General features: G+C 41.9%; 1 protein-coding gene across 8 annotated transcripts in view; it reads left to right on the plus strand.

Moving 5' to 3' along the window:
• Window positions 1-15,410, plus strand: part of SCML4 (Scm polycomb group protein like 4) — a 124,948-nt gene that overhangs the window by 20,405 nt on the left and 89,133 nt on the right. For 6 of the 8 annotated variants that reach the window (XR_006966204.1, XR_006966205.1, XR_006966206.1 and 3 more), the window contains exon 1: window positions 10,870-15,395. The exons of the other annotated variants lie outside the window; for them this stretch is intronic. Coding sequence is in view for 2 of the 6 variants with exons in the window: in XM_047102364.1 (XP_046958320.1) it covers window positions 15,359-15,395 (37 nt within the window). In the remaining 4 variants the exon portion in view is untranslated. Of the gene's footprint in view, window positions 1-10,869; window positions 15,396-15,410 lie in introns of those variants that run through there. 8 annotated transcript variants of the gene reach the window in all.

Genomic DNA, 15,410 nt, shown 5'->3' on the forward strand with positions numbered 1-15,410 from the left:
AAGAAGGAGAGGAAGGAGAAACCTCTATTTGACTTACATCCTCCTTCATTCTTTTTCTGTCTCTCTTTTTAAATATTTATTTTAGAGGGAGAGAGAGAGACAGAGAGAGAGAGAGAGAGCGCGCACACAAGTGGGGGAGAGACAGCGAGAGGGAGACAGAGGATCTGAAGTGGGCTCTGTGCTGAGAGCAGCGAGCGAGCCCGATGTGGGGTCAAACTCATGAACTGCGAGATCATGACCTGAGCCGAAGTCAGACGCTGGACTGACCGAGCCAACCAGGTGCCCCTCTTTTTCTCTTTTATACACATGGTCTCCAAATACCTCACTTCTCCATTATTTCTCTTAATCATTTCTGTTCCTTCCTTCGGTTTTTCCCTCCAGAGACATGCTGGGCTGTGGAAAGGAGCGCTTTAGGGTCAAGCACACATCTCCGTGTTGTCTGTGTGAACTGGGAACAGTGAGGCCGCCCTCATGAGGGGATTCTGAGAACTTAACAAAGTGATCAGTGAAAGGCACCTTGTCAGGGCTTGGCATGTGACAGGTGCCACTCAATGAATTCTGTTCTCTTTCTCCTCTACAAGCTGTTTAAGGAAGGACAGGGGCCTCTGTCCTTGGGGAATTGAGGAGGGGGTGGGTAGGGATGTTTTTTTGTTCCAAAAAATTCCTAATATAGTCCTCTGAGTTGAGAAAACATGCCTAGACTTTTTTTCTTTCTTCTTCATCTTTAAGACTCGCAAAAAGGTAATGTGGGATTCTAGATTAGTTAATTAATTAATTACTCTACTCAATATATATTGATTCAACATCAGCTATATGTGTACCCCTGTGAACGTTCTGGTGGTTCCTGCCTGAGAGAAGCTCTCCATCTGACTGGGCTATAGAGTAGAGAGCCAGGCAGGTCACACAGAATTCTGTGCATTGGAGGGTGAGCCATAGGTGTGCCTACAGAGTGCCATGGGAATGCAGGCAGGGAGGGGCCCTCTCTGCTGGGCGAGGTGGGGAGTCTCCTGAGGAAATGCCCTCTGAGCTGTGTGGAAGGGTGTGCCAGGGCAGAGACGCCCTGGGAAGGGATTCTAGGAGGCTGGCAGTGCTGTCTTGTAGATCAGTGAGAGCCTGTCCTGGGTTTGGATCAGAGAGAGGTGAGATGAGAAAGGCAGGCCAAAAGTATGAGCTTTGTCGTGATCCTTTTCTAGAAACATAAACACTTATTCCTCCATATGAAGGGAAGAATGGACTTCCCCATCCAGAAGGTAGAGGAGGGGCCTGGGAAGAGAGGTTTCTGGGAGGCAGAGTTCAACTCAAGGTTAGGAAGAATTTGTGATCAGTCCTACCCAGCAATGGGCAGGCATGTGCAAGCAGGAAGCAAGGCATGTGGGGGCAGCGAGTAGGGAGAATTTATAAATGGGATGGAGCAGGAGAGATGAGCTTGATTCCCAGCCTATGCCCAGGCCATGCCCGCCTTACCCAAACTAGCTCAGAAGGCTGGTGCTGGCTCTCACACCTCAGGTCTCCTCCCAGAAAAGCCCTGTATGTTCAGCTCAGCTCTTGGCTGCCTCAGGACCTCCAGTTTTGCCACAGTTTGCCCTTGAAGGGATAAGGGGGGACAAAAGGGACAATTGGATAATATCGTCTGCTAGCAGTTTAGAGAGCTAGCCAATTTTTAAAGAATTAAATGAATGTGTATGTGCATATGTGTGTGTATAGGCATTGTGTAAAGTATTGTGATTTGATTCCAAATACTATTCTAAGAATAGCAATCATTATTATAATAATTATAGCAATATAATTATTATTTGCTTTTATATATTTATATTTATTATATTATGCCAAATATTAAGTCTATTTGGAATGTTCGACAAAAGCAATTTACCTCTGGTCCACATTGTCGCCTCTCTCTCTTCTGGACTCCCCTGTGGGATCCTGATTCTGAAAGGTTGAAATTAACATTGAGAAGTGGAGCCTGGGACGCCATCTTGCCTTCCCATGGGGCCTGGCCTCAGGCAACTATGGACATTCTGCCAGGACTTAATTTTGTAGCAGGCTGTGGGGTTATTTATTTATTTTAAAACTATTTTCTCAAGTTATGCAAGTTGTACGCACACATATTCATGTTTAAAAAATTTTTTTTAATGTTTATTTATTTTTGAGAGAGAGAGAGTGTGTGAACAGGGGAGGAGCAGAGAGAGGGGGAGACACAGAATCCCAAGCAGTCTCCAGGCTCTAAGCTGTCAGCACAGAGCCCAATGCGGAGCTCGAGCTCAGAGCTGTGAGATCATGACCTGAGCTGAAGTTGGATGCCCAACTGACTGAGCCACCCAGTTGCCACACACACATATTCATGTTTTAAAATGAAAATTAGTAAATTAGTACAGAACCCAGGAAGCCGCCGTCATAAGTGACCACAAGTGGCCTATAAGGTACTTCATGCTCTGGACCTCTATTCTCTGCTCATCTCCCTCCTCCCCTCAGTCATGCTGTGACCCATATCCTTACTGTGTTCTAACACACCCACCACAGGGCCCTTGTACTTGCTTTCTTCTCTGCCAGGAACGTCCTTCACCTACATATCCCCACTGCTTACTCTCCAAGCTCCTAAAGGTCACTCTTCAAATATTATTTAAAGAGAGAGGTCTTCCCAGACCATCAGTATAAAATAGCACTGTCACTGCCATTATGCTTTAGCTCCCTTAACCTAATTTGGTCTTACAACATTTATCATCACCTGGCTTATTACATATTTATTTGTTGCCTGCCTCTCCCTACTAGAGTGTAAGTTCTATGAGAGAATGCAAGTTCCATGACTTTTTGTTGTTGTTTCTACTATATGCTTAGTGCCTGAAATAGTGGCACATAGTAAGTGCTCAGTAAATAGTTATAGACTAAATAAATGAATTAATGAAGACCACAGTAAAAAGTAAGAATCATTCTCTCTTATGTGCTCACTCCCTTCCCACATTTCTCAATTCTTAGCACTGTAACCGTGTGTCCTTCTAGAAATGTTCTTTGCATGTAAAAGAATACCTAGAGGTTTCTGCTTCTAGTTAGGAGATAGAAGGATTTGAAAAACTTTTGGTAATGGGAAGCAACAATACTTTTCAATGGGACTAGCAAAAATGATAGATGCAAAGAAGTCTTGATGAAATATATTCCAGAGAGAAATGAGCCCTTCCCAAGGATAGCAAAAAACTATTTTGCCAGGACTTAATTTTGTAGCAGGCTAGCTTCCTGGGGAATGGGCGGATGTAGGTAGATGTAGGAGTGGGGTTTTTTTCTCCGTTGAAGATGCCCATCTGGAAGGACGAGTGTGAGTAAGGGAAGTAGGGAAGGGATTGCAGGAGTTGGGAATACTGTGTGCAGAGATAGCGCTGTCTGGGGACCAGTGCAAGTGTGACTTTGGTCTGGAATGGAGGAGTAGACCTGCGAAAGACAGAGAACTGACAAGGAGAAGCCAGCAGGGCTTTATATACAGCGTGTGCTGGTAGGAGGGATTGGAATCTGAAGGACCCTCGGGTTCAGTCAGAAGACATTAACCACACGAGGAAGTTGAAAAAGGAAGATTTCATGTAAAGAATTGCTAACTACATAAAACATGCTTAACTACTGAAAGAGGTAAAGGAGAACTCTAAAGTAGTAACTGCAGAAAGCAGTACTAAAGCTGACAGAAACTAAGTGATGAAGGAACTTAGACTCAGAGGAAGGGGCCCCTGCAAGGCTGAGATTCAGACCTCTGTGGAAACGGTGTGTTGACACACATTGGAGATTGCCTGCTGCTGAAGCAAGGACCATCCTCCCTCTCTAGGAGACACTGCCAGGGCCCCTGCACGCTGATCCATTTGCCCCCAAGGAGAAAAACAAAACACGGCAGGAAGAAAACTTCCCTTCTTTCTCTCTCAGGTTTGCAATGTCTTTCCAATGCCCTCTGTTGACAGGGTCTAGCATCAAGCCAGCTGGCAAGGGAGAAATGTAGTCTGTAGAATCACCCCAGGGTCACAGAATAGGGCAAAGAAAGATGGGTTTGTTGCTGAAGCCATACATTAAGTGGCACAAATTACATACGTAAAAAATACACAAAAAGACCACAAATTCATCTCTTCCTTTCTGAATTTTGCTAAGATAGCACCAGTGGGGGAGGGGCTCACAGGCAGAGAAAAATCTTGCAGTTTAGACATTCTCCTGGGTTTTGGACTCTGGGGGCCCTGTAAGAGTTGAATTCAAAAGTAAACAGAGAATAGAGGACACTGGTTAGGAGTTGGGCAAATCAGAGGTAAACCCGATCTGAACAAAGTAGCAGCCCAACATCAAGTCAATTCAACTCTGAGCAAGTGTGTTCCATTTGCCACTGTTTTTCTGTACACAATTCCTGGAGTACAGTTTTTAAAAAGAGACACATGTAAAGAAACAGAGAAATGTTAGTCATGATCCAGAAAAACTCAGACAATAGGAACATGTCTACAGGTGGCCCAGGCATTGGAATTATCAGGTAAGTACTTCCAATTAATTATTACAAATATACTAAATAATTTAAGGAAAAGAGATGGATATTGCAGAAGAGCCAAGGGAACTCTAAAAATAAAAACAAGTGGAAGTTGAAATCCTAGAACTGAAAAATAAAATACAAGACATAAAAAAAAATCACTGGATGGGCTTCATAGCAGAATAGCCACCGAAGAACAATGGATAAATGAACTTGAACCAACTAGGAAGGAAAGCAATGATATATAGCCAAGAAGCCAAAAGCAGGGATGGAGTGGAACTCTAAAAAATGACTCAATGAATATAAAAGAAGGCAAGAAAAGAGAAATAAAAGACAAGTAGTACACAAATAGCCAAATGGTAGGCTCAAAGTGAACTCTTTCAATAATTATATGAAATACAAATGGACCAACCACTTCAATTTAAAGACAGTAACTGACAGACTGCATAACAACAACCAAAAACTTAACTGTGCTGGCTTCAAGAGACACGTTTTCAATGTAAAAATCGAAAATAGGTTACAAGTAAAAGATCAATGAAAGAGAAACCATGTAAACATTAACCGTGAGAAAGACGGAGTGACTATATTAATATCGTACAAAGACTTAAAGACAGGCAATTCTATCAGAAATAAAGAGGGGCACTCATAATGATAAAAGAGTCAAATCATCAAGAAGGTATTAAAATAGTAAGTGAGGGGCCCCTGGGAGGCTCAGTCGGTTGAGTGTCCAACTCTTGATTTCGGCTCAGGTCATGATCTTACAGTTTGTGAGGTCGAGCCCCACATAGGGCTCTGCACTAACAGCATGGAGCCTGCTTGGGATTCTCCCTCCCTCTCTCTCTGTCACTCCCCCTGCTTGCTCACGTGCACGCATGTTGTCTCTCTTTCTCTCTCTCTCTCAAAATAAACAAACAAAAAAACCTCTCTTAAAAAAAACTTAAATGTATTTGCACCATAATAACAAAGCTTCAAAATACATGTAGCAAAAGCCATCAGAACTAAAGGGACCAGGGCCCTCAGGTGGCTCAATCAGTTAAGCATCTGACTCTTGATCTCAGCTCAGGTCCTGAGTTCAAGCCCCATGTTTTGCTGGGTATGAAGCCTACTTAAAATTAAAAAAAAAAAAAAAAAAAAGGAACTAAAGGGGCAAATAGACAAATTCACAATTTTATAGTTAGGCAGATTTACAATTAGATACAATTAGATTTACAATTAGATTTACAATTTTAATATCACCCTTTCAGTAATTGCTAGAACAACTAAGACAAAAATTTATAAGAATATACAGAATTTAAACAGCGCTATCAACCAGCTTAACCTAATATTTATAGAACACTATCTTGTACAACTGCAGGATACTCATTCTTTTCAAATACACGTGGAACATTCACCAAGATAGACCAAAAGCTCGTATAGGAAACAAGTCCCAATACATTTCACAGAGATGAGAACATACAGAATGTTTTAAAAGTCAATAACAGAAACATATTGGGAAAATTTCAAATATGTGAAAATTAAAAACAAGCTACCAAATAACCCTTGAATTAAAGAAAAGATTATAAGGGAAATTAGAAAATATTTAAACTGATGTTAAATGAAAAGAAAAGGGGCGCCTGGGTGGCTCAGTCTCAGTTAAGTGTCCGACTTAGGCTCAGGTCATGATCTCACGGTTTGTGGGTTTGAGCCCTGCGTTGGGCTCTGTGCTGACAGCTCGGAGCCTGGAGCCTGCTTCAGATTCTGTGTCTCCCTCTCTCTCTGCCCCTCCCCTGCTCACACTCTGTCTCTCAAAAATAAATAAATGTAAAAAAAAATTTTTTTTTAAAAAAAGAAAAAACCTAACATACTCAAACTTGTTGGATGGTTAATGGAGGGCTTGGAGAGGAATTTATGGGGTTTTTTTCATTGTTTTTTTCATGTTTATTTAGTTTTGAGAGAGAGGGAGGGCATGAGCGGGGAGGGGCAGAGAGAGAGGGAGACAGAGGATATGAAGCCGGATATGTCTCTGTGCTGACAGCAGAGAGCCTGATGTGGGGCTTGAACTCACAAACTGTGAGATCATGACCTGAGCTGGAGTTAGAAGCTTAACCTACTGAGCCACCCAGATGCCCCAGGAATTATGGTTTTAAACAATCATATCAGAAAAAGAATAAAGGTCTAAAATCAATTACTTAAACTTCCACCTTAAGAAGCTAGAAAAAGAAGAGCAAATTAAACCCACAGTAAGTAGAATGAAGGAAGCAGTCAAGTCAAAAGCAAAAATCAGTGGACCAAAAAACAGATAGTAGAGAAATATTAGCAAAACCAAAAGTTGATCCTTTAAAAAGATTAATAAAAATAGCAAAACCAAAAGTTGATCCTTTGAAAGATTAATAAAATTGATACCATCTGGCAAGATTAAGAAAAAGAAAGAAAAATGCAAATTATCAGTAGAGGAATGGAGAGAGGACATCTCTACAGATATTAAAATATTAAAATGATAATAAGGAAGTTTTATGAACAATTTATGCTAATAGATTCAACAAATTCTTTGAAAAATACAACTGTATCAAATCTGTTGCAAGATGAAATAGAAAACCAAAATAGTTCTCTATGTTTTTTTTTTTTTTTTTTTTAATTTTTGGGACAGAGAGAGACAGAGCATGAACGGGGGAGGGGCAGAGAGAGAGGGAAACACAGAATCGGAAGCAGGCTCCAGGCTCCGAGCCATCAGCCCAGAGCCTGACGCGGGGCTCGAACTCGCGGAGCGCGAGATCGTGACCTGGCTGAAGTCGGACGCTTAACCGACTGCGCCACCCAGGCGCCCCATAGTTCTCTATGTTTTAAATAAATTGAATTTATAACTAAAAACCTTCCCACTAATAGAACTTCATACTTAGATGACTTTCTTGGTGAATTCTATCAAATATTTAATTCAGAAATAATACGTCTCACACAAGTTCTTTGAGAAAATAGAAGAGAACACTTCCATTTTGTTTTTTGAAGTCATCCATCATAATCCTGTCTCCAACCTTGACAAAGGTATATAAGAAAAGAATATTAGAAACCAATATTCCTCAAAACAGAATAAAAGATAGAAATTATTTGAGCATCTCAATAGATGGAGACAAAGAATTTTACAAAATTCAATGTCCATTCATGACAACAAAATAAAACAAAACAACTGTTAGGAAACTAAAAATAGAAGAGATTTTCTCAACCTGATAAAAGGCATCTTGTATACGCCTAAAGATAAATACCATACTTATTGGAAAATTTTCCCCTAAGAGCAGGACCTAAGCCAGGATGTTCTCTTTCATCATTTATGTTCATCATTGTCCCAGAGGTTCAAGCCACTATAGCAATGCAAGAAACAGAAATTAAGAAAAATTGAAAGGTAAAAAGATTGGAAAGAAAAAAATGCAATTTTTAATTCACAGATCAGTTTGTGTATATAGAAAATCTGAAGATGTGTACAAAATGTCTCACTAGATCTGGTCATTTAGAAGTAGTTTAGTAGCAGGAGACAAAGTCAATGTATTTCTATATAAAAGCAACAATTGGAAAATAAAGAAAAAATGCCATTCCAATAGCATCAAAAACCAAAATACACTTAGTAATAAATTTAACAAAATGTGTGCATGATATCTACACCAAAAACTACAAAACATTTCTGAAAGAAACCAAAGTCATAAGTAGACAGAGAAATATACTATGCGTATGGACTGTAAGACTCAAATTTCAATTCTACCCAAATTGGCTGTCAGCGGGTTTTTGGCACTTACATGGAAACTCAAATGAAAATTATGAAGTAATCATGAAAAAGGGAAAGCAAGAGGACTCACATTACCTAATTTTACTATAAAGTTATAGTAACCATAAGAGTTGGTATTGACATAAAGATAGACACATATGTCAATGAAATAGAATAAATAGTCCAGAAGTAAACTAAAATTCACATGTTTGATTTTGAAAAAGGCACGAAAGCAATTCAATGGAGAGAGAAAAGTCTTTTCAACAAATTGTGTTGGGGGACTGAATATCTGTATGTGGGAAGAAGGAATCCTGACCCGTATCTCACACCAAACACAGTAATTAATTTGAAATAAATCATAGACTTTAAACTATAAGCAGGGGTGAGAAAAAAAATCTTGGAGAGGACACAAAAACCGAAAATCATAAAACAAAAATTTGCTGTATTGGACTTCATAAAAAACAAAAAAACAGGAACACCCTTCTGCTTGTTAGAAGACACTATTTAGACAATGAATAGGCAAGCCACACAGTGTTTTGCAGTATATATATTTGACAAAGGAATTGTATCCAAAACACATTAAGAACTTCTACAGTTCAATACTAAAAAAAAGGCAAACATAATAAATATTAATAATATTCAGGGAAAGGACTTGAACAGGCACTTTAAACAGAAGATACATGAATGGCCAATATACACATAAAGAGGCGTTCAATGTCTTTACTCATCTAGGAAATGCAAATTAAATTCTACCAGGTTGGAATGGCGAAAATGAACGACCGCGCCAGCATCCCTGGGAAATTGCTCAGCATTTCTATATAAAGTTAAACCGAAACCTAGCGTGTGACCCAACAATCCCACTTCCAGGGGTTTACTCCAGAAAATGAAAACATATGTCTGCAAAAGACTTGTACATGAATGTTCTTAGCAGATTGATTCAAAATTGCTGAAAATTGGAAACACTCCAAAAGGCTATCAACAGGTAAATGGATTAACAGACTGTGGTACAGTCATCTGGTGGGATACTACTTAGCTGTAAAAATAAACCTACGGTACATGTAAAAATAGGTTTATGAACTAATAAAGCCAGCTGCAAAAGAGCACAAATTGTATGATTCCAGTTTGCGAAGTTCAAGAACAGAGAAAACTAATGTATGGTGATAGCAATCAGAACAGTGGTTGCCTTTGAAGGAGGGGTGTTGACTGGAAGGAGGCGTAAAGGAACTTTCTAGGGTGATGAAAATAATCTCTATTGTGATTAGGGTGTGGGTTACATTAGCATATATACATTTGTCAAAACTCACTTAGCTGTACCCGTAAGACCTGTGCATTTCACTGTGTATAAATTATACTTCAATTAAAACAAATGTTTTTAATTTGGAAAATATAAATTTAAATGGAAAGCTTCATTTGCACAAATTAGCCTGGGAATAAAAAAAATATAGTAATATTACAAGAAGGGCTATCAGATTTTCATCTTCCCAGAGGATGTAGGACAAAAAATGCCTTTCAATGATAGCAAAGACTTCTACAGAAAATCGTATCTGAGTTAACACACCACCAGAGCTGATAAGATAAAAGGCAGTATTTCCCCTAATTGAAATGTTGCTGTATACCTCTTGTACTGGATGAATAGTGTCCATCTGGAACCCCAGAATGTGTCTTTATTTGGAAATACGATCTTTGTAGATGTAACTAGTTAACATGAGGTCATGATGGATTAGTGTGGGCCCTAAGTCCAATGACTACTGTCATTATAAGGAGGCCATGTGGAGATACAAAGACACTAAAGAGGGATAAAGGCCACGTGACAACGGAGGAGGAGTTTGGGGTGATGTTGGACTACTAGCCAGGAATGGCAAGGATTTCTGTCAACCACCAGAACCTAGAAAGATGCATGAAACAGATTCTCAGATTCTCCTTCATGGCCCCAAGAAGGAATCAACCTTGCTTGAAACTTTGATCTCAGACTTCTAGACTCTTTGCTTGTGAGAGAATAAATTTTTGTTGTTTTTTTTTTCAACGTTTATTTATTTTTGGGACAGAGAGACAGAGCATGAACGGGGGAGGGGCAGAGAGAGAGGGAGACACAGAATCGGAAACAGGCTCCAGGCTCTGAGCCATCAGCCCAGAGCCTGACGCGGGGCTCGAACTCCCGGACCGCGAGATCGTGACTTGGCTGAAGTCGGACGCTTAACCGACTGCGCCACCCAGGCACCCCAAATTTTTGTTGTTTTAATCCACCACATTTGTGGCGATTTGTTACAGTAGCACGAGGAAGCTAATACACTACTCAGTAAGTTATCAAAGAATAAAGTGTTAAGTATTCAACAATCTGATGTACTCAAGTAGATTTTAATCAATAAACCAAACAAAGCACGCTCTGAAAAATGTGTGCCTTTTTTTTTTCTTTTTTCTGGTATATATTCAGATAATAAACAACTGAGATAAGTGTACATGCTCTTTGGCTACTTGTAGAGTTGTTTTCTTTTTTTTTTTTTTAATTTTTAAAAAATATTTATCAGAGAGAGAGAGAGAGAGCACGCACACAGCAGGGGAGGGGCAGAGAGAGAGAGGGAGACAGAATCGGAAACAGGCTCCAGGCTCTGAGCTGTCAGCACATGGCCCAATGTGGGGCTCAAACTCATGAACCGTGAGATCACGACCTGAGCCAAAGTCAGACACCTAACAGACTGAGCCACCCAGGGGCCCCTGTATTGTTGTTTTCTAATGGAACAATAAATCCTGAAGACATTTCCCTATGAGCACACAGAGAGAAGCCTGAATGTGCCCCTTTGGCCTGCTCTGGGACCAGGGAATTAGTCTTTCTGAAGAGTGCACTGTATTGTAGGATGTGGATTTACCATGATTTACTTTGCCATCCAGCTCAATTAGATGAAGGCTTATTAAATGCCTCATCCTGAGCGCTTCAATTTAAATCTGTTCAATTCAATCCAATCCCACGCAAACCTACTCAATAAGCATCTACTGAGCACCCTCTTTGTGCAACCACTCTGCTATGATCACATTTTGGTTTGATCTTGATTGACTACCTCTACTCTTCAGGTCCCGTAGCAAAAATATTTCTTGAAAATCTACTATGAAATATAGCACAACAAGAGACTGATAAGAAGACCATAGTAAAAAGGGATTGATGTTTGAGATGGATAAAATATTCTTTTCCTACGCCGACCTTCTTATTTTAATAGGCTCTAATGTCGTTACTTCATTGGGCTTCTTAGGATTTGGAATTTGTCCCAGATAGAGAGGTGCAATGCAACCTATAAATAAGTGCCAGAGGAGCCGAAAGCAGAAAGAACGGGATTCTGTCTGATTCCCAAGGAGAAAAACACAATCCTAGGAGCAGCCGGGAGCAATCCAAGTGTTTTCTCTTGTAGTTATTCGGCTTGGGTTGTGCTTGTTTGCCCAGTAGGCTTCCCACTTACTTGTTCTGTTTCATGTGCATGCAGGCGCTTCCTGGTCTGCAGAATAAATAGTCACTGGCTGTAACATAGTATCTCATTCAGTTCTTGCAGCTGATGTTCGGAAGCTGTGAACTGTTGCTTTCCTGCTTTTGAGTTAGACTGGGTCTTACATAATGAGAGTTCTGAGTTATCATCCTTTTGATAAACAATTTAACTTCTTGGCTCAGGGTGAGAATGCAGTACCCAGGAGATGGGGATCTCCGGCACCGTGGTTGAGGCTGCATACTGTATCCTGCTTCTGCCTTGCAATGCCACACGGGATAATCTGTCTCTCCTCCACGCTAAACGTCCTTAGTTACTTCTGCTCCACAAAGGGAAGTCTCCATATGCCCCAATCTGTCCCCTTTTGGATGCAATATTTCTTTTAATTCTCGTCCCAGAAACAGGTGTAAAACTCCGGGTGTTCTGCAGACAATAGGGGTATTGTTTCCCTTGATCTGGACACTATGCAATTTATATTGCTATGAGGTTTTTGATTAAATGGGCCACCCCATAGCCTAAATAAGACTTGTTATTAACTAAAATTCCTAGATCTTTTCCCCACAGGAAACCTTTCCTGTCAAGTCTCTCCTGGTATATCTGTGAGCAATATAGTAGCTATTTTATCCTTTTAAGCTTTCATTTGCTTGAGTTGGTCCATCTGAGTAAAACATTTTGAACCTTAATTCTGTAACCTGTGGCATCAGTGTCCCTCCTAGACGTGTGTCATCTGCTTATTTGATAGGTCTGTCTTCTAAATCTTCATCCATGTCACCAGGGAGAATATAACTGGAGGCTGTGGTGTACCATTAGAGACAACCAGCAGGTTGGTGCTATCATTAATCATGCAACTTGGGGCCTGGGTGGTATATCTTTAGTTATGATTGTACCCAAAAGCATTATCCTGTTAACTAACTGATCCATGAGATATTCTTGGGAAATTTTGTCAAATACCTGTGGCAACCGACACAGGCCATGGTAATAGCATTCCTCTGATTTCCAACCTAATTTCTACCCCCTTTCACAAGTACATCTAGCTAGGTGAAGCCTTAAACTTCAAGGGGATTTGCTCTTAGAAAGCCAATGGTCCAATATTAGTGATTACCACTTTCTTTTATAAGAGCTTACTAATTTCCACATCCAGAATCCAACCTGTTTTGAAATGTGGGATGCACTACGCCCCTCTGCTCTTTCAGTCCTGCTCTCCCATCTATGGTTCTTGAAAATTTCCAACCACAGACCCTCTTTGTAAACTCCTGCAGCACCCAAGGGGATGTTTTGTCTGAGCCGGAAGAGATTTGAGCTCATTGGAGTGATCAGCAGTTTATCAATATCCTTGCCTCCCCTCTCTGTGCTGTGTTCCACTGCTTCCAGTTTGAGATCCTTTGCTTTTCTGTCCTAAACAGATAGAAACAAAGTTTCTGGCATGTCACTGCCACTTGAGTACTCCCCAGTCTATTTTGAGCAGTAGGCTAATTCTGTCCTTGTTCTGCCTGCTCTGAAAAATAAAAATTAACCCAACAAACGACACATCCCTGTATTCTTTAGTGCTTTTTGTGACTGTCAGCCCCTTCTGTGTTTTGACTTCTGCTGAGACTTTTCTTCCTGCCTTCTTTCTGCCAGTATGAAAGGCTTGTCCTAGATTAGGCATGCTGCCGGCTGCAAGCGTTTTTCTGTTTGCATCGTGTCCTGATGCCCCTTTGTATCTCCAGGGCCTGACACAAATGCGTTGCACCTTGTAAGCGTTCAATAAATATTCATATAGATGCGGATTTTTCAAAAGGTAAACTTTGAACGCTAATTAAGAATTGATTTAACTGTTGTTATATGGCCTCAGGAGACCTTTGAGAAGGGGAGAGGATTTGGAAAGTTATCCAGGAAGCCCCTGTTTGCTGACTGCTAAGCCACTGGAGAGGAGCAAGACAAAAGAGTGGTTCTCTTCTTCCTTTTTTGACCTTTCCTTTAGCAACCAAGAAGTGGAAGACCACAATTGCATTGTTATAATGCACTCTTCCCTCCCTTTCCTTTTATGGGTCAATCAAATCATATTTGCTGAGGATTCACTGTGTGCAAGGCCACAAGAGGTCCCAGAAGCTTTCACCCAGCCCAGATATGGTGGTAATAACCTCACTGACTTGTCTCGGGCTGTGTGCAAGGCTTCGAGTCTGCGGGAGTCAGCTTTTAAAAGGCAGTATCTCCGGGCCAGAAAGAAAAGCCTTGGGAGAGGACACTCCTTGGGGTTCAGCATCCTGTTAATAACCAGGTGCCTGCGGAGACAGGCTGGACTGCGCATTAGCTGTGTGACCTCTGACAAGACACGGAGCTTTTCTGAGTCATCACCAGCGTAGATTTGACAGACTCTTCGTCTGTATAATGGGGGTACCTAGCGACACTCACCTTAAAAACTTGCAGTGCGAATTCAACAAAGTAACATATGCATGCATATCTGCTTTATTAGTTCATTTATTCATTCATCTGCTATCGGTTGCTTTGTTGGTCCTTCAGCAGGGCCCTGTGCCCAACCGTGACTACCAGAGACTGCACTGGAGGGAGCCAAGGGGATGCAAGTGTGAGGGAAACAGCTGACGAGGGGCTGTGTCCCAAGGCTGGGGTGCTCTGCGGGGAGAAAGGCTTGCTCAGGGAAGACCTGAGAGATAAACTTGGCTGTTTTGCCACGGGCTGGCAGGCCTGGCCCACAGCGATCTGTCTTTGTGGTCACTGCCTACCACCTTGTCTGGATGGTGTGGGGTGACCGCTTCACCTGCTTGAGTGACCTGCGAGTGTCACCGGGCTCAGAGCCATCCTGGGAGACTGAGACTGAGAAGCTGTGTGCTAACAGCACAGGCGTGGAGGATTCAGCCGTACCACATGCCAGTGGGACCCCCCCCCCCCCGGAAGGGTTCACAGGTGCGTGCACAGGCCTGCGTCTGTGGGCGGGGGGGACAGTTTGTAAATGAGGAAGGGCTGGAAGTCAAGGACACCTGGCGACCTGTATGCTCTGCTTTCCTTCCCTCCTCCTGAGAGTGTCTGGGAACGGGATCTTCCTGGGCTCATCTCCATGTCCCCTGTGGTCTCTGCACAGAGCCTGGCATACAGTAAGTGCCCAGAAAATATTTGTCAGATGATGCAAGGGATGAGACAGGTGGGAAGAGTCCATTTCTGGCCAGTGTTTCCCTTCTGAGGACCCAAGAAGTTGCTTTTTGACCCTGGTCTTGTAGTTCCAGGAAGCCCATGGGGCCACCTGTCTGTATAAGTGTAGCCTTTGGGGGACGCTGGTCAGAGAAGCAGTGACCTGCTTACCATGCCCGGGATGGGATGATGCTGTGACCACACTTAACAGGACAATTGAGAAGCCTTTGTGATCCTGGGTGGTCAGAAACAAATTAGGAGACTGCATTTTGTTTTCCTCCCTTTAAGTTAGAGAAAAACCGTCTGGGGAAAGTTCCCTTGTTCCAGCCCTCCCTTCTCTTCACAGACGTGCTGATAGTTCGCACTCCTAATATTTGAAGACCCTGAGGTTTTTCTTTGTGAAATAATCGGGGAGAGTGAATCAGCCTGTGACGACTACATGTGCAGGTGGTGTGGTGATCCACCCCACCTCTCCGCCTCATGGCTTTCTAGAGAGCTGTAGAACCTCCCGATGCCTGAGTGTCAGCAGCGGCCTCGCACCAGGAAGCGGGTATAATCTAGATGGGAGACAGCGCTCTACGATGCCCTGCGGGAAGAGGTGAGGAGTGTGGTG

The sequence above is a fragment of the Lynx rufus genome, unplaced genomic scaffold, assembly GCF_022079265.1.
Source record: "Lynx rufus isolate CCGP_SWC_20201006 ecotype Redwood Valley unplaced genomic scaffold, mLynRuf1.p SCAF_6, whole genome shotgun sequence".
NCBI lineage: Eukaryota > Metazoa > Chordata > Mammalia > Carnivora > Felidae > Lynx > Lynx rufus.